This window comes from Petaurus breviceps, unplaced genomic scaffold (assembly GCF_028583685.1).
Source record: "Petaurus breviceps papuanus isolate PSGF00001 unplaced genomic scaffold, PetGlider_PUasm1.0 47, whole genome shotgun sequence".
NCBI classification, from domain to species: domain Eukaryota; kingdom Metazoa; phylum Chordata; class Mammalia; order Diprotodontia; family Petauridae; genus Petaurus; species Petaurus breviceps.
Genome location: NW_027186349.1, coordinates 9,121,869 through 9,145,737, shown reverse-complemented (window position 1 = coordinate 9,145,737; position 23,869 = coordinate 9,121,869). Strand labels below are relative to the sequence as shown.

General features: G+C 35.7%; 1 protein-coding gene across 1 annotated transcript in view; it reads right to left on the bottom strand.

Moving 5' to 3' along the window:
- MYO10 (myosin X) overlaps positions 1-23,869 on the bottom strand; it is a 266,909-nt gene that overhangs the window by 43,801 nt on the left and 199,239 nt on the right. Inside the window, exons 20-21 of the mRNA XM_069101406.1 lie at positions 4,173-4,297; positions 3,936-4,050 (exon numbers count right to left, since the gene is read on the bottom strand). Of these exons, the coding sequence (XP_068957507.1) occupies positions 3,936-4,050; positions 4,173-4,297 (240 nt within the window). The remainder of the gene's footprint in view (positions 1-3,935; positions 4,051-4,172; positions 4,298-23,869) is intronic.

The following is a 23,869-nucleotide window of genomic DNA, read 5'->3' as shown; positions in this document are numbered from 1 at the left end:
AGTTTTTTTAAGGGTATAAAAATACTGTAAAGAAAATAGTTTTTATCTTGTCTGTCCTATTGTTTATTGTAGAAGAATATTTGCCATACGCGGACTTGAAAATTAGAATTGAAAACAAGAAATTAAAAAGTCTGCAGAAGAAAACGGATTATCCCTATTAAGGACCACAAATTATATTTGGTATTTGTCATAGCTCTGATTTCAATGGATTTTCTTTTTAAAAAAAATTTTTTAACAAAGACAAAACAAAAACCTTTATAAAGAAATAACTGAAAATTTCCTAAAATGAAATTGTTTTATATATGACTTAACCTTGAGTTAATATAACAATATACAGAGAATTCTAAGTTGATAGACCTGACATTTCCAAAGCCCTGCCCCAAACTGGGATATTGCGATACTTATTTTCCATGAAAATCAGATCAAGGCAATCTGAACATATGATAAAAGTTTCCCCACAATTCCCATAGAGATTTTAAATGTATTGGAAACATTTTTTTCTATCATTTTGGTCAAACAGCTTGGGTTCCTCTGGATTAGTTGGTTATGGATACCATAACCATATGGGTATCCCTCCACTAACAAAGAGGATGCTTTCTATTGTGGTATTGCTCCAAACTGGGCTACAACTTCTATAAACAAATAGTAAGTCAAAGGATAAAGAGCTGGAAGAAACCCAAGAGAATCTCATCTCCTCATTTTACAGACAAGTAAACTGAGGCTCAGAAATATGAAGAGACTTTCTCAAGGCCACCTTATATAGCAGAATCAGAATTAAAACCCGAATTCTCTGAACAGTCAGTTTTCTTTCCACTATTAATTAACAGGGTGTCTAGATATATATTTCTACAAAATAAATATGATAGAAGTAAAAAAAAAAACCACCTAAGCATACAACCATATAACCACTAATGTCCCTTTCAACTGTAGAAATCGTAAAGCAAATGGATATGAGCAAAAATGGAGGGGAGGGGCAGGAGAGAATAGGTAATCTTGAAGGAATAGGCTGACTTTGTATGATTACCATGATCCAAAAAGAGATTTCAATAGACTAGAATTTTAGGCCAAACCTAGTAAGATAAGACGTGATGAAAGATGACTGAATTCAAACTTCACAGAACAAATTCTCTTAATATTTTGCTCTGTAAAACTTGGGGCTCAATCAAAATGCCACACCTAAGGACCTAGAGAGCCACATGTGGCCTTGAGGCCACAGGTCCCCCTGGTCCCAAACAAAGCAAGGGACCACTCTACTACCCTCAGCCTCCATCACACCAAAAATGGAATATTTCAGTCAGTGGGAGAGATGACACATTTTAGGAAAGAAATGGAGAAATTGGAGTACATTCAGAAAATGGTAACCAGGATGGTGAAGAGAATAGAGAATGTACGAAAAGGGGATTGCTTGAAGAAAATGGCAGTGTTTAACCTGGAGGAGATTTGGGTGGGAAACGACAGCCATGTTTAGTCTTTGAAGAGCTTTCATACAGAAGAGAGATTAGACTTATTTTACTTGTTCCCAAGAGAGAACAAGGAATGGGTCGAAGTTGCAGAGAGTATTTGGATTTAATGTGATGAAATCCTACAAATACTCAAAGCTCCCCTAAAATTAATCTTGTACCTTATATACGACCATCATCTATATGGATGTTTCCCGTCCCTTGCTTCTCTCCTGAGCACTAGTTTCACATTTCCAATTACCCTTTGGACATTTAATACTAATGTCCTGGAAGAACCTCAAATTTAATATGCCTCAAAATGGAACTTAACTTTTTCCCTCACACCAAGCCCCTCTTCTCAGCTTCTTTCAGTCAGTCATAATAAATAAACATTTATTAAGCATCTATTATGGTACCAGGTACTGTGTTAAGTGCTAGGAATACAGACCAAAAACACAATTCACTTATGCCTGCCTCTGTGACTTTGCTAATATTATTCTCTTACTTTCTCTCTCTGAACTCTAGCAAATTATGCATTTGTCATAATCTAGCCACAAGAATTACTTTATTTATACTAATTTTCCTGATTTACCACACTGAACAGTGGCCTTTTTCTTAGTCTGAATTTCTTAAAACTGTATAATCTGTATAAAGCTATTAATACTTGCCTAAGTCTTGTCTCTACAAGGAGTGTATAAGCTTCTCAAGGCAAAACAAGGACTGTGCCCAATACTGGCTTTTGTTCCTTAATATTCTGTATAGATGATTAATAAGCCTTCCACTGATTGCTTGTGTCAGTCAAACTTATGGTTTAATAATTCTTTCTGAAAAAGTGACCTGGGAACTCACTTAGGTAATAACAATCTACAAATAATGTAAGTTAGGTATTTCTGCATTTTTTATTACTCCCAGTTTGAAATATTTAGCCACTATTTCTAGCTAGCCAATCTTTTTATGCCTATTGTAGCTAAGGGGATTCTTTTTCTTCAAGCATGTTAAGCACATTTTAGTGCACTCCTTCATCCAGATTAGTGCTTACTGGACACAATGAGAACAAAGAACCACTCAATTTGAAGTATATGAAGAGTTATGAGGGAACAGGTTGGAAAAATAAAAAATATACTAAGTGAAGACAAAGAAGACCGGGGGTTACCTTGTACTTGATTTCTATAGAGACTGTATATGCCTATATACACACTTGTCTCTCCCACTAGGATATAAGCTCCTTGAGGACAGGAACTGTTCTATTCTTATAACAAACAAAATGTGATCACTCTAATATTCCATATCTTATCTTTTTCTTCTTTTGGCAGCAGGGAGAAGGCTGGAGAACAGAAAGACATGGTATCTGAGGTATGGTGTTGTCAGGGAGATTGGGGGAAAAATGGAGAAAAAAAGGGAAAATCAAAGATGCTGAAGACAAACTTTTATAACTCCAAATCTTTTTTTGGGTTGGCCCAGTTTATATTCAATTGTTGTTACCAAAGAAACGCTGCCATGACTATTTCTATCCTGCAAAACTCCAGAGATACACAGTTTATCAGAAACCATGTTGTATGACACTCCCAACACTGTTTTGCACAATAAGTAATTTTTTACTTAACAATATACTTTATCATGAAATAATTTTGATTTCCAGAGTATTCGCTAATTGATGTATCACAGTATCTAAAAAGACTCAGTCATTGTTTGATGCTTTTTGGAAGACATGAAACAATATAACTGTTGGTTTACTCATAATGGTTTCAAAGGCCCATCATGACTTAATAAATATAACTTTTTTTTTGGCTTTTTGGAGAGGGGAAGGTAGGGCAATTGGGGTTAAGTGACTTGCCCAAGGTCATACGGCTAGTTTTATGTCAAGTATTTGAGGCCGCATTTGAACTCAGGTCCTCCTGACTCCAGGGCTGGTGCTCTGTTCAATGCTCCACCTAGCCATCCCTATAAGTATAACTTTTTATTGGCTATTTATCTTCTGAGACAAAATAAGTAGTGGAAAGGCTTTAGTAAGTTCTGCAGGCTCTGTTTAAAAGAGTCTAGTTTCACGGTAACAGATAAACTTCAAAACTGACAATGTAAGCAAATTCACATTACTAGGTCAACTGAATTTACCTAAGTACCACAAATCCTTTCTTATACTGAGTTGAATTTAGTAGTATTTAGTTTGCAGATATAAAAATGAAAATGCTTAATAAAATAAAATGTCACAAATTCTTAAGAAATTTTGTATGCAAAAGGCAGCTTTTAAAAAAAATGGTGTTTAATGAAAACATCCAATTCAACAAATATTAATCAGCACTAGTTGGGCAATACTCTAGGTTGGGTGATGGGGAAGATACATAGGTTAGACACATGAAGCTTAAGAGCATGGATTTAGAGAAAGCACACCAAAATGTTCATGTACTTTTAACAGAACATCTACTTTGAAGATGTGAAAGAGGTATTATAACTACAGTCATGCTATAAGCATGGAACGGTAATCACAGTAATTCTCACCTTAGTCTTCCCAAGCTGCCACTCACTGTTGGTTTCATCATAGTGGTGAAGCAAGACAGTGCACTTTCCTTTGACATCTTCAGGAAGAGTAAGATTTCTCATCAGTACTTTATACCTGTGGGGCACATTCCATATTTAGTTGGCATAATGAATTTCCCTTAACTTTCTATTCTCTAAAACCCCGTGTAAATAATAGGATATAATGCACTTCAATGGTCTAACAGAAGTCTTATTTACCTTTTACAAAAATCCTGAAAGGGTCTTCGGACAGGAAACCCAGCTTTTCTTATTCTCACAGTCTCCAGCATCCCAGAATATTTCAGTTGGTTAAGCACAAGTGCTTGATCAAACTGATCTGGCATCTAAAGAGAAATGAGGAAACTTTAAATAATGTTAACACCACTAAAATATTTTACAGAGTATTTTTCCTCAAGAACCTAAGAAAGATATCAGGACACCACCTTTTTTTGTATCTGCAACCTAATATTAACCTTGTCACTACAAAGAAATTGTGGCCCCCTGGGGTCATCTGTCTTATATACCCAGGATCATAGATAGAAGTGATCAGTGAAAAGGACAGAAAGAGGAAAAAAGGACATTCAAGTATTTCTCAATTTCTGGCCTGGTAACCAACCTACCTATTAATTTCGAGTTAATCACAGTTATCTATATAGAGAGTATGAGAAGAAAGTAACATGTTTATGTAATTAAAGGCATAAGAAAACAAGCCAAAAGACTTATATTAAAAAAAAATTTTTTCTCTCATCTTTCCAGTTCCTAAAACACATCTTAAATTCTGATCAAATAATATTTCTTCAGCATGAAGCACACTAGGCAGGCAAGTTAAGTGCCACATTTACAGTATCTTAGCTACTGGTTTTGTTTGTCCAATCAGTCTTTCCCTTTCATTTCACTGGTATCTTGCTATCTTATTTAACTCTCTATAAAGAGGACTATGAGGCAGCCTTATAAACAGTTTTAAAAGTATGAAAAATACAGTATAAGTTTCTGTTTCTAAAGAGAAAATCTGTTTAGTTTTATCAGCTAGTCAACACAAAGTTAGGCTAAAAATTATATATACAACTTCTCCAAAGACAATGAAAATAAATAAAAAATAAAACAATGAGTCTTGGTTTTTCAGATGAAATAATTACAAGTTCTTCAACTAGTAGAATGTTACAGTTCAAAAAAAAGTCATTGTCTTACAAAACCAGCAAGAAACATAGTCCATTTTAGGAAAAGCAGTCATCCTGGCCCCACAGTTTTTACTCTTAATTATTTAAAATAGGCTTAGCCGACTGAAGAACTAGAAACATAATTATTATCATTATAACTTAGGAATCTAAATAGACCTTTCACACTTAGTTGTTTTTTTAAAAAATCTTATTTTGTAACACCAAATATCACAATCAAATCACAATATCTAACAAACTATCTTATTCTTAATATTACTATAAAATGTGTAACTGATTAACTATATCTAATGCTTTCATTAGAAAATTTAATTTGACCAGAAAGTCTATATCAAATCATGTTGTCTATTTTACCTAAATAAAAATTATTTATCCCAAGAATAGCACAGTTTTTAAGGCTAATTGATGGAGAAAGATAGAGATAAGGCTCATCCATTTTACAAACTTTAAATGCAAACAAACTTTTCAAAAGTAAAGATAAGAAATCTGATATTCATATTTTTTTTGGAATAAACTATCTTGTGCTTGGAAAGACTCTAAACCTAACTAATACCAGGAAAAAATGTACCATTCACTAATTTTCTCTTTTCTTCCATTCTACTTTTTCTTGTTTAACAGTCAAAAGGAGTTCTTCAATTACTTGGCTGCAGAGCCATGAAAACAAACTACTCTCACCAACTTCATCCGTAAAGCTCAGAAACACCATCTTACCTTCTCCTAGGTAGTTCCTACAGCCTTCAGTCTGATTCTATGGCCAAAATTCATATGGAAAACAACAGCTACACACTGACCTTTTTCCCCAGGGCTAAAGACACTGAACAATAATGAACACCATTCCTGTGCTTTAAAAAGTGCTCAGTCACCATGGCAACCTCTCCCATTCTGGGGATAATTAGTGTGGTGTGGTTGTAGGATTTGATACAGGAGAGAGAGAGAGAGAGAGAGAACAGGGCAGCAAGATTCCGCCACCAAACACTATTGCTACTTCCAATCTCCCATTGAGATTGTGTTTCTGTCCCCTTTCACAATAATTTAACCAGAGGAGTGGGGAGAATCTGGGTCTATAGACTGATTGTCACTGTGAACAGCATACATTACAATCATGGCAGAAATATTGCATTTCTAATGGCAGTGTTCTTTCTGGTCTCAACTTTTTTTTTCCCCCTAGTGAACCTAATGTTGAAAGAAAACACAGTTGGAGTCAGAACAAGGAGCAACTTAAAGGCACTTGGCCTTTCAAAACTCCTCAGCTGTGCTTTGGTCTTGACTGGTAACTAGTTTTTTCTTTTTTTTTCCCCCCAGAACTGGAGGTTCAACTAAAGAAAAGTCTCCAGCAGGGAGGAAACATGGAGTTTTAGATGAGGACAAATGGGTTAGGTTTCTGAGGGGATGGCTGCAGGGGAAGCATATATTCACTAGCTTCAAGTTTCAAGAGTACATCATAAATATCCTCTAGGGCTGATTTATACCCTCTCAGGATTGTTTGGTATCCTGAATTTCAAGTCACTGAGGCTTTCAACCCAAAAGCAGACGGCAAAAATGTGTATGAAGCTCATAGGCATTATAATAGTAAACCAGACCCTAATTTCAGGTTCATTCAGGTGGCTTAGGTCTAAGAAGCCTTTTTTTTTCTGGTTTTCTTATGAAGGGCTTGATTTCAGTCAAATTTCCATTAGATAAAGGAGTACCTATTAGTACTGTGCTTTATAAATAAAGCAATATTAAACTAAGTGTCTTATCTACATTTTCTCACTTCTATGAATAAGGTTCAAATTCTGAGAATGATATACATGAAAATGCTTTGCTCAAACTTCTGTTTGCTTTCAAATTTTATCTTTATACATATTAACTCAATAATTCAGAGGAATTCATTCAAGTTTTACATGTCACCATGCAAGATCCACTGCAAAGCAAATAAGAGTAAGAAATATTGCATTTAGTAAAAAGCACTGCTACCTGCACCTTGTATGTTTCAAACTCAGGGGGGTGGGGGTGGAATTAACCATGACTAAGAAAATAACCTTACTATGAAATAATACTTTTCTTTCCTGATAACACCCACTCAACTCTCCCCAAATCCATCCTTTCACAATCCTTCAACTTTAATAAACTTAATAGTACATTTTTATATGAAGGGCTAGTCATTCTGGAAAAAATTATCCCACAGATACCAGTTTCTAAGCCTAACAAAGTTTTCTAAGTCTTTAAAAACCATTTCATTAAGAAAAATGCCTTCCCCATTAACTGGCTGAGAAATGTCTTCCAATGGCTACATTTCCCCCCTCCCTGGCTCTAATATAGAAACTCAGACAACTTCAAGGGAGCTACCCCTATACTGGCCTCAGCTCCATCAGGGCGGTTATTAAATATAATCAGATGAACCCCGTGCTTTAAATGGTTTTCAGCCCTGCTCATTAAGGAGGCTATGTCATTTTCTTGACCTTCAAAGCACTGGGCAGAATAATTAGGCCAGCAAGGAGGACATCCCGTACTCACAGAACACACCTTCCATGTCCTCCAGAAAAGGTGCATTGGGGGTCTTGAGTCACTTGTGGAAAGGAGGCAGAAATGAAACCTCTGCTTTCTCTGGCCTCAGGGGGAAGAGGGGAGGAAGGGAGGAGGATGGTCATATGACTCCCAGGGAGGCAAGGAGAAAGCACAGGGTTCAGATCCTGATACTGAGTTCAATTTTGGACATGTTAAGATTCAGATTTCTTCAGTACATCTGATGATGATACTAGACAGGGGGCTGGAATATGCTGGTTTGCTGGTGACTATTTTAAGTCTATACAGACCTGAGAAATATAAACAGAAACTTCAAACTATCTAAGAAAAAGGAAAACTTTATATTTATATTTGCCAATACAGGCTGAAGAACTTTGCTGCAGCAGACAGAGCACCTGCATGCAGATCTTATCTCTGATACTCAGTATCTGTGGATCTTGAAAGCAAGTCACTTAACCTCTCCAGTAATTAAAAAGAGTTTTTTAAGGTTAAACTCTTCACTTCTATATTCATCATCATGTGCTAACTCAAGCTCTGACACCACTTTCCCATGCCTCCTTTCCCTTCTGTCCCCACACTGTGTATTCCTCCTTTGTCTCCCTAATCCCCTGTTTTTTGCCTCCTCTGTGCTGCCTCCCTCCTCCATTAGACTATAAGCTCTTGGAGGGCAGGGGCTGTCTTTCTTTTTATCAATTACTTACTTAGTACCGTGCCGGGCACTTAGTAGGCACTTAATAAAATGTTTATTGGATTAGATTGAAGTTATGTAAATTCTTCAAATGTGTAAGTCTTTTATTTCACACGAGAGAGCCAATTTCAGCATATAAACTCAAAAGATATATGCTGTCCATCAAAGCAGAAGACCTTAGTTTACTAATAACTGACAAAAGAGAAGGGTAAACAGTTAATTTGCTAATTGTTCAACTTGGCGATAAACACTGTCTGGAACTCATACTTTTGATGTGGCCCATGTATAATTTTGGTATAGTAGCAGTTTATGTGTTCAGAAGAGCAAAATACATAAAACTTGCATGCAAATCTTCTCATTTGGAAACAAATTCCTGGAAAATTTTGGCTTTGGAATAATCCTTAGGAAACTAAAATTCCAGACAAATAAAGCAATTAGAAAAAGGTGTATATAAAGTACATTGCAAAAGTGATTTTCCTAAAGTCTGACCACTTTACTCTCCAATAAACTCAAATGGATCACTATTATCTCTAAGATCAAATATCAACTCCTCTGGCTTCTAAAAGCTCTTCCCCACATATTCCCAACCTACCTTTTATTATATTCCCCACTCTGTGCATTCCATATAGAGTCCAACCAAACTGGCTTTCTTACAGTCTCATCACATAGTATCCCCTTCAATGTACTCTATAGCACATGCAACACATGCCACTCCTAATTCTCCCATCTCAAGGCATTCTTTCATCTCCATTTCTGGTTTCTTTCAAAACACAACACAAGCACCATCTTCTACATGAAAAATATCTCCTGATTCTTCTAGTTACTAGGACTTTGTCCTGTCAAATAACCTCTATACACATTACCTATATGCTTATGTGTGTACATGTTTGTAGGCTTCCTGATATAATTTAAGCTAACCGGGGGCAAGGACTATCATTTTTATCTTTTCTATCTTTACTGCCTAACGGTGCCTGGCACTGTGTTTAGCTAAGTGAAAGTAAAGCAATATGGGTATTCCATTATACTCATGAGGTGTCCTGTCTGCAAAAAGGTGTTTTTTTCTTCATTGAACAGATTGATTTTTTTGTACAGCCTTTTACCAGATTAGGAATTTAAAAATTTTTAAAGGTAAATTTTAACATCTCAACCAGCCAATCCAATGAGCATTTACTAAGTACCTATTACCTACAGGACCATTTGGTGTTTGTGAGTGTAAGACATGGTCTCTGCTCTTAAGGATCTTACACTTAAGAAGCTTTAATCTACATAAATAGAATTTACAAAGTAATGCTTGTTCATTGTGGATTTATAAAGATATTACAAAAAGCTAAATATATTAAAGATCTAAATATAGAGATATTACAAAAAGCTAAATCTTTTTTAAGACCTAATCTTATGGTGAAAGTAAGGTAGTAATGAACATATTTCAAAAATCCTCAATATTTCTGACTAAAGGTTTTTTTTGAGACAACCTAGATTTATCATATCAAGGCAGCAATCTTTCTACACAGATCAACTTTGAATCCTCCCCAAGACAATAAATTCAATCAAATAACACTGAATCGAAGACCGAGCACCTAAAACCAATTCAAAACAAAATGGACAAATTAAACACAACTATGGTTCAGAAATGAGTGGTTCTAATATTACAAGTGGAAAAACTTTACTAATATTTACACAGATGTGTAAATCAGGATCTTGCTGTGTTTCTACTAGCATGCTGCCCTGCATGTATTCCTATGTATAGAGCACTTAACATTTTACAAAGAACTTTCCTCACAAACAACTGGCTGTGAAAGAAGCAGGCAGGGTATATATTATTATCCCCATTTTTCAGGTGAGGAAACATGCTCAGAGATTAAATGGTTTATCCATGGTTGCACAGTTAATAAATGGCAAAACCAAGACATGAACAACTTCTGATCTCAAGTACAATTATCTTTTTTTTTTTTTAAACTCCAATGGTCTTTTTCAAGGCACCTATGTGATGAAGTAGAGGACTGGATCAGGAGTCAGAGGACCTGAGTCCAACCTTTTCTATACTCAGTTTTTTCATCTTAAAGCGGTAAAGGATTAAACTAATCATCTCTGTAATTTCTGCCAGCAATAAAATTCTAAGAGTCCTTGGTCTCTGATTCATATAATTATAGAATTTAGAGGGGGAAGGGACATTCTAATCCAACTCTATCATTTTACCTATGAGGAAACTGAGGCATAGGGAAGTTAAATGCCATGCCCACAGTCTATGAATTATAATTAAAAGTGGGAATTTCTACACATTTCAAGGAAAATTCTAAATATTTATAGAGAAAAAAAGCATAATTTCTCATATATGAGACATTCATATAATATTTGCCTGTGAATTTATAAGGATAACAATGGCCAGAGAAACATGAGTATAAGAAACAGTCTTGGATAAAAATGAAAGCCTGTTTTGTTTTATTTGCTTGTTTTTTTTTTTTTAAATGGCCACTGTAATCAAGAATCAGATTTGAAAGAAATTTTTTAAATTATCTATTCCAACCTCCTTATATTACATCTTAGTCAGAAAGGTGATGTAACAGTGTTTAGCATCCAGAAAACGGAATAACATTATGAAAAATTTAGAATAAATCTATCTTAGTTGAAACATAAGGTATAATGACAGCACATGTATAACCTATATCAAATTGCCTACCATTTTTGGAAGAGGGAAGGGAGGGAGAAAAATTTGGAACTCAAATTCTTGTAAAAATAAATGATAAAAAATTGTCTTGGCATGTAATTGGTGAAAAAATAAAATACTATTTATAAAACATAAGGTATATACGCAGATACTTACTCCCTGTCATATGCAAAAATGCTAGTGGGAGGAACATATGGGGGCGGGGGAGGGGTGGGGGATAGAGAAGGGAGATGGAGAACGGAGATAGAGATAAGGACCAAAATTCATTGTCACACAAATTAAGAGAACAAAGCTTTTTAAGAAAGAAGGAATGATTGACAGGTTCAAATACTGCAGACAGTAGAGAAGGATATGGATTGAGAAAAAGCTCTGGTTGTTATGAATAATTATACTGTTCTTAAAATTTAGAGAGTGTATTGTTAAAGTCTAGTGATGTTAAATTTCCTACCACAAAATTTCCTAGGCTACTTAGGGGTAAGGAATTCCATTCCTAAATAAGAATGTGGAAATTCAGTTATCTAACAGTTGAAGGTGTCTCCCTATAGCATTACAGATGCTAATGGACAACATAAATGGACAGGTCACCAGGGTGTCACCAACACTAGATCAGCAATTATCTAAATAGAGCTATTGAGTACTCAACCCCACAAAACAGATATTTCTTATTTATTTCCTATTTCTTGGCAGGGAAGAATATTAGGAAGACATCCTTTGGTTTTCTGTTGATTTGTGAATTGAAATTACCTGGTGAGATTTCAAGCAGTATTAAGATATGTGCCTATTCTACTATTACAGAATTAACTAATGTATAGAATGCTGAGTCAGGAAAACATCTGTGGGAATCCTGTCTCCAACAAGTCACTTGGCCTCTCTAAGGCTCAGTTTTCTTATCTGCAAAAGAGAATGCTAGCACTTACCTCATGGGGTTGGTGAGAGGATCAAATGGGAAGGTGTGTCAAGTACACTGAATACCTTAAAAATCTATAGAAATGTGCACCATTATTATTACCTACTTGGAGCACAAAATGAACTAATGGAATGAAGTATATCATGAGGTGAAATGACATATGCAAAGGAGCAGGGGTCTAGTACCAGCTATGATTTGGGGCAAGTCACTTCACTTGTCTGCTTCATCTATAAAATAAAATGGTAAGAACTCCCAAGTCCCATACAGCAATAAAATTTCATGAACTCTAAGTTCAGGATGGCAGAAGTGTGGCTAGACAACATTTTTATAAAAGAGGATCTAAGGGGCGGCCAGGTGGGCACAGTGAGTAAGAGCACCGGCCCCAGTGTCAGGATGACCTGGGGATCGAATCCGGCCTCAGATACTCAGCACCACACCCAGGAATAACAGGCCGTGTAACCTTGAGCAAGTTACTTAACCCCAACTGCTTAAAAAAAAAAATTATAAAAGAGGATCTAGGAGTTTTAGTGGAATATAATACCAATCAAGAGTGTGACACAGCAGCCAAAAAAGAAGAAAATGCAGTCTTTGGAGCATCCAGAACAAGCAAAGTGACATTTCTAATATATTCCACAGCTCAAGAATTTTGTTCAGTTCTGGGAATCACATTTTAGGGAAGACACTGACAAGACATAGCATGTCAATATGGTGAGCAGACTCAAGGCCACGTCATATGAAAATTCTTTGATGGACTTGAGAAACGTCAAGCCCAAAGCAGACTGGGAGGGGCACAAGAGAGGAAGAGGAGTGCAGCAGGACACATAACTTTCTTCAAGTATCTGAAGAATCATCATATTGAACAAGATCCAGACTTACTCTGTTTGTCCTCAAAAGTAAAAAAACAAACCGACTAGTTGGAAGCAGTAGCAAGGCTGACTTTGGATTGTGACAAAGAGAAAGTTCCTAAGAGAACTGTCCAAAGACAGAATGACCGGTGTCTCAAGAAGTAATTAAGCCCTAACAAGGACATCTCCAAGTGAAGGCTGAATGATTATATTGGAGATACTGTGCAGAGGATTCCAATTCAAGTACAGCAAGTAGACAGAACCCTGTACTTGTATTCATATCCTGCCTCTGATGAATGCCAGCTGTATGAACCTGGGCAAATCACTTGACCTCTCTGTTTGATCCCCATTTGTAAAATAAGAGTGTGGACTAAATGATTGTTGTGTTCCCTTTTAAATCTGTAACCTTTAGGATTTTATGATCTACTAAGTCAAGGCTGCATTCTCACCAATATTGGGAGTTCAGCATGGTGATCAAATCACATTTGATTTAATTACAATTCTAAGCCTATCATATTTGTTATCCATCCACATGTACCATGTATGTAGGCTTCCTTCAACAGAATGTAAGCTCCTAAAGAGGATGGATTGTTTGGTTTTTGTCCTTTTTATTACTAATACCCAGAACACAGTACTTGCCTAATAAATACTTGACTGATGATATATAAACATATTTAAAATATACAGGAAGCTATAGTATAGCTCAGTGATATAAAAAAATATAGGACCTTATGAGTTATATGAATTAGAAATCAAATCACCAATATGATTATTGATAGTTACTATGTAACCTTAAATCAAAGACAACTTCTCTGGCATATAATTTTTTTTCTTTATAAAATGTTGTTGGTCTTGTGATGAGTAAACAAGAATGTACTTCAACTTAAAAGAGTTATGCAAGTTTAACAATATAAAGGAAGACAGTTGCCTTAGAAATAGTCAAAGGGGAAAATAAAGGGAAAAAAATTGGATGGACTCAATATTCAGGTCTTGTTCTTTTCTTTGGAGGTTGGGGGGAGATGATTAGGCATAGTTTATGAAGGAGGAAAATTATTATTGATAGGAAAGAATAAAAGCTAAAGAGTAGGCTTTCACAGAAGAACCACTTTAAGGACCTTTATGAATTAGAGAAAACAGGCAGGGAGACACTTAGTTGAATTGGCCTAGCCTAGCAAGTAGGCTGAAATGGCATTTGCAGGTCTCTGAACTAGTCTGCCAAGGAGTGAAACAAAACTGCAGCCAAAGACTATCCGTAATTTTTCCTCACCTCTGCAAACCTCTCAGGACTTTACTAGGTTCAGTACACAAAAAATGTCTTTTTTAGTAAATTCTGCATATTTGAAATTACAAAATGAGAACTTCCAATTCCAATGTCTATATTGAATTTCTATAGCCCTTTTGATATATGTGCCTTTTATAAAGTTGAAATAATTTAAGTTTAATGAACTTAAAAAAAAAACACCATAATTCTTATGACAGGAAATATTTTAAATAGTGGCAATGAGACAGGCTACATAAATCTAAATACATGTATCCCTTCTTTTAAATAAAATTTAGTTTTACATTACATACAACTTTTATTATGTAGATGATGAAGTGTGACAACTTAGTTTTGCAGAAACTTAAGTTTGAAACTTAAAGAATCTTCAAGCTGAATGAAGTACACTTACACTGTGTTAGATCCTTGACGGTAGGGGTTATATATCATATTGCTTTATACCTAGTAAGTGTTCAATAAATACTTTTCAAGTGAATGAATGAATAACAATCAACACCTACCAGCAAAATATAATATTGAAGATTAGTTCTATTATCCCTAGGGAATACCCAGACCAAAATGAGGAGTGAACTTTCCAAAAGCTGCAAATGTATAGATGAAGGGATTTTCCAAGCATGGGAGGAGCTATTGTGATAGAAGTGCAGATGTGACAACAAGGAGGCTTCTGAGTTTGTGACATTCTCCTCTAACTCTAAAAGGGCTAAGCACTTCTAGCAGCAGAACAGCCAACACACCCTGGGCAGCCTGGTCTCCTCAAAATTTTTTGAGGAGGATTTTTCTTCTGGGGAATTTTTCTAAGGCAACATCTCCCTGATTTGATAGAAGTTAATGGGAAAATATGTTTTCTTTTGTAATCAACTTTTCTCAAGCACTAAAAACAAAGGAAAAATGCATGAAGAAAATTCTCTGATTTCTTTATTTAATAGTAACTAGTACAAAGACAGACTTTTGCTTAAATATTCATTCAAAAAGAAAAAAACATAAGAAAGCTTTCCTGCTTCCTTACAGATATGAGAGATTATGCAGACATGAAACACTGTAAATATTGTTGAACTTTTTCAATTTTAGCTTTACTGAACTATTTTCTCCTCCTTTTGGCCCTTTGTTAACATGGATGATTCTTTAGGAATGAGATCAGGTTATATTGGTAAATGTAGGCCACTTTAAATAAAATAAAATTTATAATAAAAATTTCCCAAAATGTAGTTCTTCCATTGGACCATAGATATAATAGTAATGATGATTCACATTTATACAGAACTTCTTATTGCCAGGTACTGTGCTGGGGTTCTACAATTATAAACTTATTCAATCCTTACAACAATTTTCGGAGGTGGGTGATAGGGCAGAAAGAAAGATAGGAGTCATCGAGTTCTGTTGCACTTTTTAGACAGATACTACTTGGTGAAATCTCTCTCTCATAGACACACACAAAATAGATCCACTGGAGGCATATAAAAGTTAAAGTGACATCACATGACTTAAGCACCATTTTTCAAAACCTCATTGAAATGTAAAAGAGTTCTACTGATTCAGGACATAAAATCTATTTTGAGACTCACAATGCTTTTTAAAGAGAAAGGATATAGAGATGGAATATAAAAGAGAAAGGTATAGACTAGTCTGTACAAATAGTACTCTCTGGTAAAGGTGACAGAAGAGACTCAATACAGCTCCCATCTGGAAATCTCCACAAAACCTCTTCCTTCCCATTCATATAGATGTAGTCTGTTGCATTTTTTTTTCCTAAGGAAGTTAATTAAAGCTTTTAATCTCTCCAAAATAAAATTCAATCTGGACCCTCTGTCCCTTACTGTTTCCCTCTGTCCACCACATTGTTGAGTGGTCAGCTGTATTCCCTTGTACCTTGTACTCCAGACTTATATGAAAAGTCATGCTGTGAAATACTAATTAAAAGGACAGCTGTCCTTTGAAAACTGTCACAAATATACTCAAATCAAAGTCAACACAGCCTTGTTTAAGCACTCTGCCAGATGCATAATCACTATGGTTACAAACTTAACTTTTTTCTATAATATGATAGTATGTTTATAATACATATAACATGCATTTATTTACATTTATATGCATACACATATTTTCTTTCTCACCTATATTGCTTTAAGAATATTTTTTTTCATTCAGGCAAAAGGAACTTGGAAGAATTAAAAAAATCAACATAATGGCAACAAATAGAACTTGGAGTAGCAGCTTAATTCTAAGGAGAGAAGGAGAGGGAGGGAAGAATAGAGAAGGAAGGAGAAATGAATAAGATGATACTAGAGAAAGGAAGAAATTAAAGAATGACCCCTTCAGTACCTGGCAAAGTATATTCTCATTAAATTCCTGACAAAAAAGTAACTCGTGTCATCTTGGGTCCTTGATACATTTGTTTTAAGTCACATTAATAGATGTTACAATCTAGTAAAGTGATAATATGATACATATATACATATACATATGCATATGTATATGTATGTATGAGTTAATATATTTAATTCTCTTTAAGGTCCTCAAGGCTTCTTTACAGTTACTGCCTAAATAATCTGGAACTAATCTGCAAGACTATGACAGCATACTACTTTGCTATAAATTCAAAAACTAGGAGTCATAAATAAACCACAGAAGAAATTTGCATTTGGGAGGTACCAGAGATGTTTTGTGAAAATCAATTACTACAGCAAGAAGTGCTTTATTATTCATTCATCAAATTAATATTGAATAGTGTCTAGGCTTAAGACACTGAGATTGGTAACTAATGGATTAAAAAGAGAAGTAAAACTCTGTTCCTCCTCTCAAGACCCTTATAACTTGGCAAGAGTCAGTTAGGTAGAGTGGGCTCTAAGTTTTATATTCATCTATTTGAAAATTCATGGGGAGTAGGGGTAGGGGAAGGGACAAGATCAGCAGAAAGGTGGTAGTTAGTCAGTAGACAGGAGTGGTTAGACATCAGAGGATAGATACACTGAAACTAGTTATTCAGAAGAATCTAGGGGCGGCCAGGTGGTGCAGTGAGTAAGAGCGCCGGCCCTGGTGTCAGGAGACCCAGGATTGGTTCTGGCCTCAGATACTTGGCACCCACACAAAATAACTGGCCGTGTAACCTTGAGCAAGTTACTTAACCTCAATTGCTTAAAAAAAAAAAAAAGAATCTGAAATATGGTCATTATGGATGCCAACAAAGATCTGACAGATATTTGAAAGAGTAATGCTTAATTTAAAAAATTATTTTAAAATTATAATTTGCAATATATTTTCTTTAAAAAAATTACAATCTGAATCACTAGATCAAAAAAAACATAATTTTGGAGACCATTTAGTCCCATTCTGAGTTAAAGATAGGGGAAAAATTAGGTCCAAAAGAATTAGGTGATTACTCTTCATTTTAAGACTATTAAAAGGTAATGATTAAATTTGTAAAGGTTGTAACTTGAACTTTTTAAAATGATACAATTTTTTAAAAAGTTGTGTGCCCAAATATCAAGCTTTCAATAAAAGAATAAAAAATTAAAGTTAAATTACATATAATTCTACTTTAAAAGAGGTTAGCAAGAGATTTGGAGAGTATACAACAGAATCCAGCTCCCTAGGAATCCTTTTTTCCCCCTTATTCATGTATTAAAGTGACTGCCCACAAGCCATAATGGGAAATTAGCCAGTCTTAGATCACAGCCAATATCTGATAAGTATAAATTAGCAACACCACAAAATATTCCACCGAGCTGCTCTGAGTTGCTAGGAAACAGGAGGTCAGGCAACATTCAAAGGCCGGATTATTCCCATCCTCTAGTACACTTATAGAACTCTATTCATCCTAAATTCCCAACTCTGTGGGTGCTGGGCTGCAAAGACTCTGTGACCCAGCACTCATGGAACCTAATTGTGATTCTGGTCTTCTGAGTTCCATGACACTGTCCTCACTGAATTCTGAACAAATCTGAATTTCTTCTCTTTCCTCTTCTTTCCCCATGTCCCCTGGCCCAACGTTCCAGCTCTATGATTCCATGCTACTGGTATTTGCAACTTGGAAACTTTTGACCAAGTTAGTAGCTCCTGTGAGTCCATAAGAAAGAACATTTTTAAGGTCCATAACAACTTATGACCTGACTGGCAAAGATTTTAAAAGCATATTTTTAAATTTTCTTTACAACTCAGAAAGAAACATGGTGAGGGCCCCTTATTCATGATCAAAGAAAGGAACAGGATTTAAAGGACACAAAAGAAGTGATTACCTGGCTAGTTTATAATGAAAGGCTGCATGTAAAGTGCTTTGCAATTCTAAAAGAGCTATATGTCAGTTCCTATTATTATTGTTATTACTGTATGAAGTAATAAGCTATTCATAAGTATGCATTTGATCAATCTGTAGATAGGATATTTTGAATGCCATTTCCTTCTGTAGCTCATCCTGTTCTGATTCAATATTTAAATCCCTTGATTTCTTGGATGTAAAGAGGAATTTGACAATACTTTTGCATCATTTTGTCTCCAATTCTCCTTTATTTCAAACCAATTTTTTTCTTTTTTTTTGCTTTTTGGAGGGGAGAGGGCAGGACAATTGGGGTTAAGTGACTTGCCCAATGTCACACAGCTAGTAAGTGTTAAGTGTCTGAAGCCACATTTGAACTCAGGTCCTCCTGGCTCCAGGGCTGGCACTCTATTCACTATGCCACTTAGCCACCCCTCAAACCAAATTCTACAGAACTTACTTTAAAGGATGAATCTTTTTCTTTTATGATTTGAAGGACGCTTGCTCATAATAGTTACTAAGCACTTATTGAGTTATCCTATGAAATAAACACATCCCAGAATACCCACATGACTAGGAATTTTCTGTGAGTCACAAATTATATCTCTTTATGGTATCTTTATAAATTTTTTCAATGAAGTTGAATTTTAAATAACTTGGGGTCATTTATAACTCACATAAGGATTTTTTCAAGGAAACTGAAATGTTGAGCCTGGAGGACAGAAAAACCTATGAGGAACATAACTATCAAAGTATTTGACTGTCAGGTGGGAAAAGGACTAGATATATTCTCTTGGGTATCAGAGGGCAGAACTAGAAGTAATTGGGCAGAAGTTAACTAGAAGGAAAGAAAGAAGGAACTAGAGATATTCAAATTATAACGGGCTACTTTGATGGAAGTAGATTCATCCTCAAGTCTTTCAGCAAACACTGGATAACTACTTGTCAAGTGTGATGTAAAACAGATTTTTTTTTTCAGTGACTAGATGGTCACTAATGTGTACCCCAATTCCAAAATTCTGTGCTATCAGGAGAAAAATCCCAGAATGAAATAAACTTATTATTTAGAGGATCATTAGATGAAATCTTTAGAACACATAGAAACACAGAAACACACACATACACACTACCCCCTCCCTACTCTATGGTAACATAGTAAATCAGAACAGATTTAGAATAAGACATTCCACTCCCTTGAGTTCAAATGAGCCAAGTTGGGAGAATCATATAACAGGTAATGAACATGGTTAAGGGATACAATTATGACACCAATATGGATACTCCAAAAAAACCAAAACCCTGCTATTCTCTGCTTTTACCTCACTAGTTTTAAGAAATCTGTTTCTAACTTCCAGGGTTGTTGTGAGGATTACATTTGTAAAGTGCTTAGCATAATGCTTGGAGTATAGCAGAAGCTTAGTGTAGCTTTTTCCTCCTGACAGGCCTATTGTAGCAGGAATCCTTCTTTGGGTATAGTTTGGATGAGATGCCCCTGAGGCCCCCTCTATCTCTGAGATTCTGTGACCCTTCCTACAGCTGAAAGACACCTCTGCTCAACATCTGTGATCCCTGAACTGACAGAAGAGGCTTCTAGCGGCAGGGTTTCCAGGGATTCCACAGGTTATCCCTTTAGGAAAAGAAAAAAATGTGAACTACTCTGTGGCAAATCATGGAGTTCTTCTGAAAAGAATCTCATCTTCACTTTAATTCGCTACCATGTCATACTACAATATAACTCCAGCATCAGATAAGCGTTTCCTTCCTCCTTTCCTTCCATATGGAGCTTGAATGCCTATTTTATATTAGCTATTGTGTTGTCTGAACAAGAGAAGGGGAAGAGTTTTAATAATATAACTGTTGGTGATGCTATTTGTGTTAACACAGGAAATACCTTCTGGCACAGCTTCAGAGCCAAGGTTAGTCTTTTCAAAAGGGCTGACAAAAAATACGGTCTACAGATGTCACACAATGGCTCATACTAAACCGGGTTAGCAGAGATGTGTTCTTCATGGAATGCAGGTGTTTGGATTTATGCAGGATCACAGAATTAGATCTTGTAGATCATCCAATACAATCCAATTCCTAAATTTGATAAAAGAAATGGAGGCACAGAAATCAAGTGACTTTTCTAAGGTCATAGGAGCCAAGTATTTCAACTCTGTCCTCTAACTCAAAATCTTTCCATTGTACTGCACTGTACCTGGCCCTGTATACCAAGTAAGGGCACTGGGGATGAAACTGCTAAATATAAGCAATGTTTCCTTAATATCCCTGCACGTGGAACATGTGAATAAGGTTTCTGTAAATGGTAAAAGTACAAGTAAGCCTGTATTGGAAAAATGTTATAAAAGTTAGAGGCATACTTATTGATATGATAGTGGTATGTATAGTCCAGTGTATTAAACATCAAAATAACAAGTGGCATTTATATGTTAGGCACTGTGTCTATGTGTTTTACAAATATTATTTCATTTGGTGCTCATGACATGCCTGAGGGGTACACACTATTGTAAACAAAGTCGATGGATTTGTGCAAAGTCACAAAACTAAGTGTTTGAGTTCACATTTGAACTCAGATTCTTCCTGACATCAGATCAGGCCCAGAGCTTGATTCATCCACTGAATCACCTCACTGTTTATCATACCCTTTAATGGAAAGTATTAAGAATGAAGTATATCAACCATTATCAGGTAAAAAGATTCCAAGAAAGTGAAGGGTCATACTGCTGCAATCTATATTCCCTTAAAAGTGTCATAGCTTAAAGGTGTCTGAAACAACTCTTAAAATGGTCACAAAAATGCTTTCATCCTTATTAGCATGTTTTTACAAATTCAAAACCTGAACATTTTCAAGTCCCATTACTTAATGGTATTAAACTTAGTTAAAATTTTCAGAAATATCGGTTTCTACTCTGAAGATTACATGAACATTTTAACTGACAAAATCCAACAGATGAACACTGATAATTTTTCAAATCAACTGTGAATATTTTTGTCTTTCGCTTACTTCACTCCCCACATTAAAACTAAGACATTTTTGTATCAGCATTTAGGTAAAACTATTAATGCAATCACTACCCTACAGCAACTACATACTTAAAAACTTCTGCTCAAGGGGGCAGCGAGGTGGCACAGTGAATAGAGCACTGGCCCTGGAGTCAGAAGGACCTGAGTTCAAATCCGGCCTCAGACACTTAACACAAAAAACTAGCTGTGTGACCTTGGGCAAGTAGCTTAACCCCAAATGCCCTCCAAAAAGCAAAAAAAAAAAGAAAATCCCTTCTGTTCAAATATGCTATTTTGACATATTCTGCAATAATGTCACATTTTGACATAAGCTGCAACCTTGCCCATATGAACAACATTCTATGAACTTCTCAATGAAGTCACTTTTCTTTCATTCCTTAAAGTTTTTACTCAGAATTTATAACACTGTACCCTAACGTCTAGACAGTATTTCTTGTAGATACAACAAGGATGAATGAACTGAGAGGCACACCAAATATGGTGGGGGTAGAGAATGAGAACAGGTAGTTTGTACTTTCAAAGATGCTGAATCTGGGGCAATTGCTCATCTGAGAAAGTGGGTCTCACCAGAAACGCTAGTTCTTCTGGGGCACACCGATACTTGCAGTTTTCTTTCCACTACTTACTAAACATTTCTATTAACTGCATAAAATAACTAAAATAATAATATCCTGCACTTATATGGCATTTTAAGGTTTAAAAAGCACTTTCCTCTGAGGTGCTGCTGAACGTTAGGGATATAACTTCTTAACATAAGAATCAAGTTTATAAATGTAGTCTTTCTAAAATACTTAGTGGCAATGACAGTAACAACAACTATTTCTGTAGCATTTTAAGGTTTACAAAAGCACTTTACAAATATTCTCTCATTTGATCTTTGTTTTGAAGATGAGGAAACTGAGGCAGACAAGCTAAGTGACTTGGCCAGGGTCACACAGTCAATAAATCAATTGAGAAAGTCTCATCTAATTCACAGTTGTACACTTTGGTACTGTGGAAAGAGCAGTGACTGCAGGATCAGCATCCCAAGGGCAAGACTTGTTTCACTTTTGTCATTGTATCTTGATTTTCTAGTATAGGTTCTGGTCCACAGTAGTCAGTTCATCATCAATTATATGACTAAAAGAGTGAAATAAGCATTTATTAAGCCCCTGTGATGTATACGGCATTGTGCTAAGTGCTTCACAAATATTTGATTCTCATTTCATTTCACTGATCTCATATCATTTGATTCTCACAACCACCCTGGAAGGTAAGTACTTCTTACAGATGAGGGAACTAAGGTAGACAGAGGTTAAGTGACTAGCCCAGGGTCACACAGCTAGTAAGTGAGACCAGATTTGAACTTATGCCTTCTTGACTCAAGGCCCAGTGCTCTATCCACTAGGCCTCCTAGCTGACCCAGTTACTCTGGGCAAATCATTTTTTGCTGTTTCTGTTTCCTTATCTTTAAATTCCTGGACAATCTACTTCATGGGATTGGTTTGAAGTGCAAATGAAGTAGTTTGTAAACCATAACAGATTACGCAAATGTCAGTTATGAGTAGTATAAGCAGGAATAGCAGTAGTATTAGCAGGAGTAGTAGTAGTAGTAGTTTTGCAACAAATTCAAACCTGATGGTGAAAAAGCTTTTATTATCTGAAATTAAATGGGAGAAAACTGCTATCAGTCTACCTAAAAGCTGATATGGTTTAAAAATATTAGTACTAAGACAAATATTTTAAATATTTAGACTGGAGCTGTATATATGTTGCTTTATTTATGAATAAAAATGCACACAATACAAAAGGGTATTCCTTATCTTATTTTTCAAAGCTGCCCTGCACAAAGGAAGAATATTGAGTCCCTACAAGCAATGTAATATAGATGATACAAATAAATCTGTGTCTACCCCGAAGAAACTTCTAATTTAGTTGGGGACATAAGTCATTTAAACAAATATAATGCATAGTTAAAAAGTATTTTGGGGGGTGGCCAGGTAGCACAGCAAGTAAGAGCACTGGCTCCAGTGTCGGGATGACCTGGAGATTGAATCCCGGGCTCAGACACTTAGCACCCACCCAGAAACACCTGGCCGTGTAACTTTGAGCAAGTGACTTAACACCAAATGCTTTAAAAAAAAAAAAAAGTATTTTGGAAGGTTTGAAGAAAGAGAGGGCATTCCTGGAGAAAGGGTGGTTTGGATGGCGTGAGGGAAGGCTCGTTTGAAAAAGAAAGTCTACATTAGATAGGCAATATTTGACCTAGGTTTTGAAGACAGAATGGGAGAAAAAAAAACATTCTATGTGGAGGACACATAATAAACTAAGGTGGTGAGGTGGAAAAGTAGAGGAGGCAGAAAACAATTCAGTTCAGAGTGTAGGTAGTTGAGAAAGGGAATCAGCTGAAGTGATGGCAGAGATTAAGTTAGGACCAAATCACAGCAAACTAAATGCCCTGCTAGAGTTTTATAAGGAATAGGGAGTCTCTGAAGGTGTGTTTGTGTTTGTATTTTAAAGCAAGAGCTACTGAAGACTAATAGAAAGAGATGTAGGATAACAAAGGAAGTAATATATATGAAAGCCAAAGAAGATAG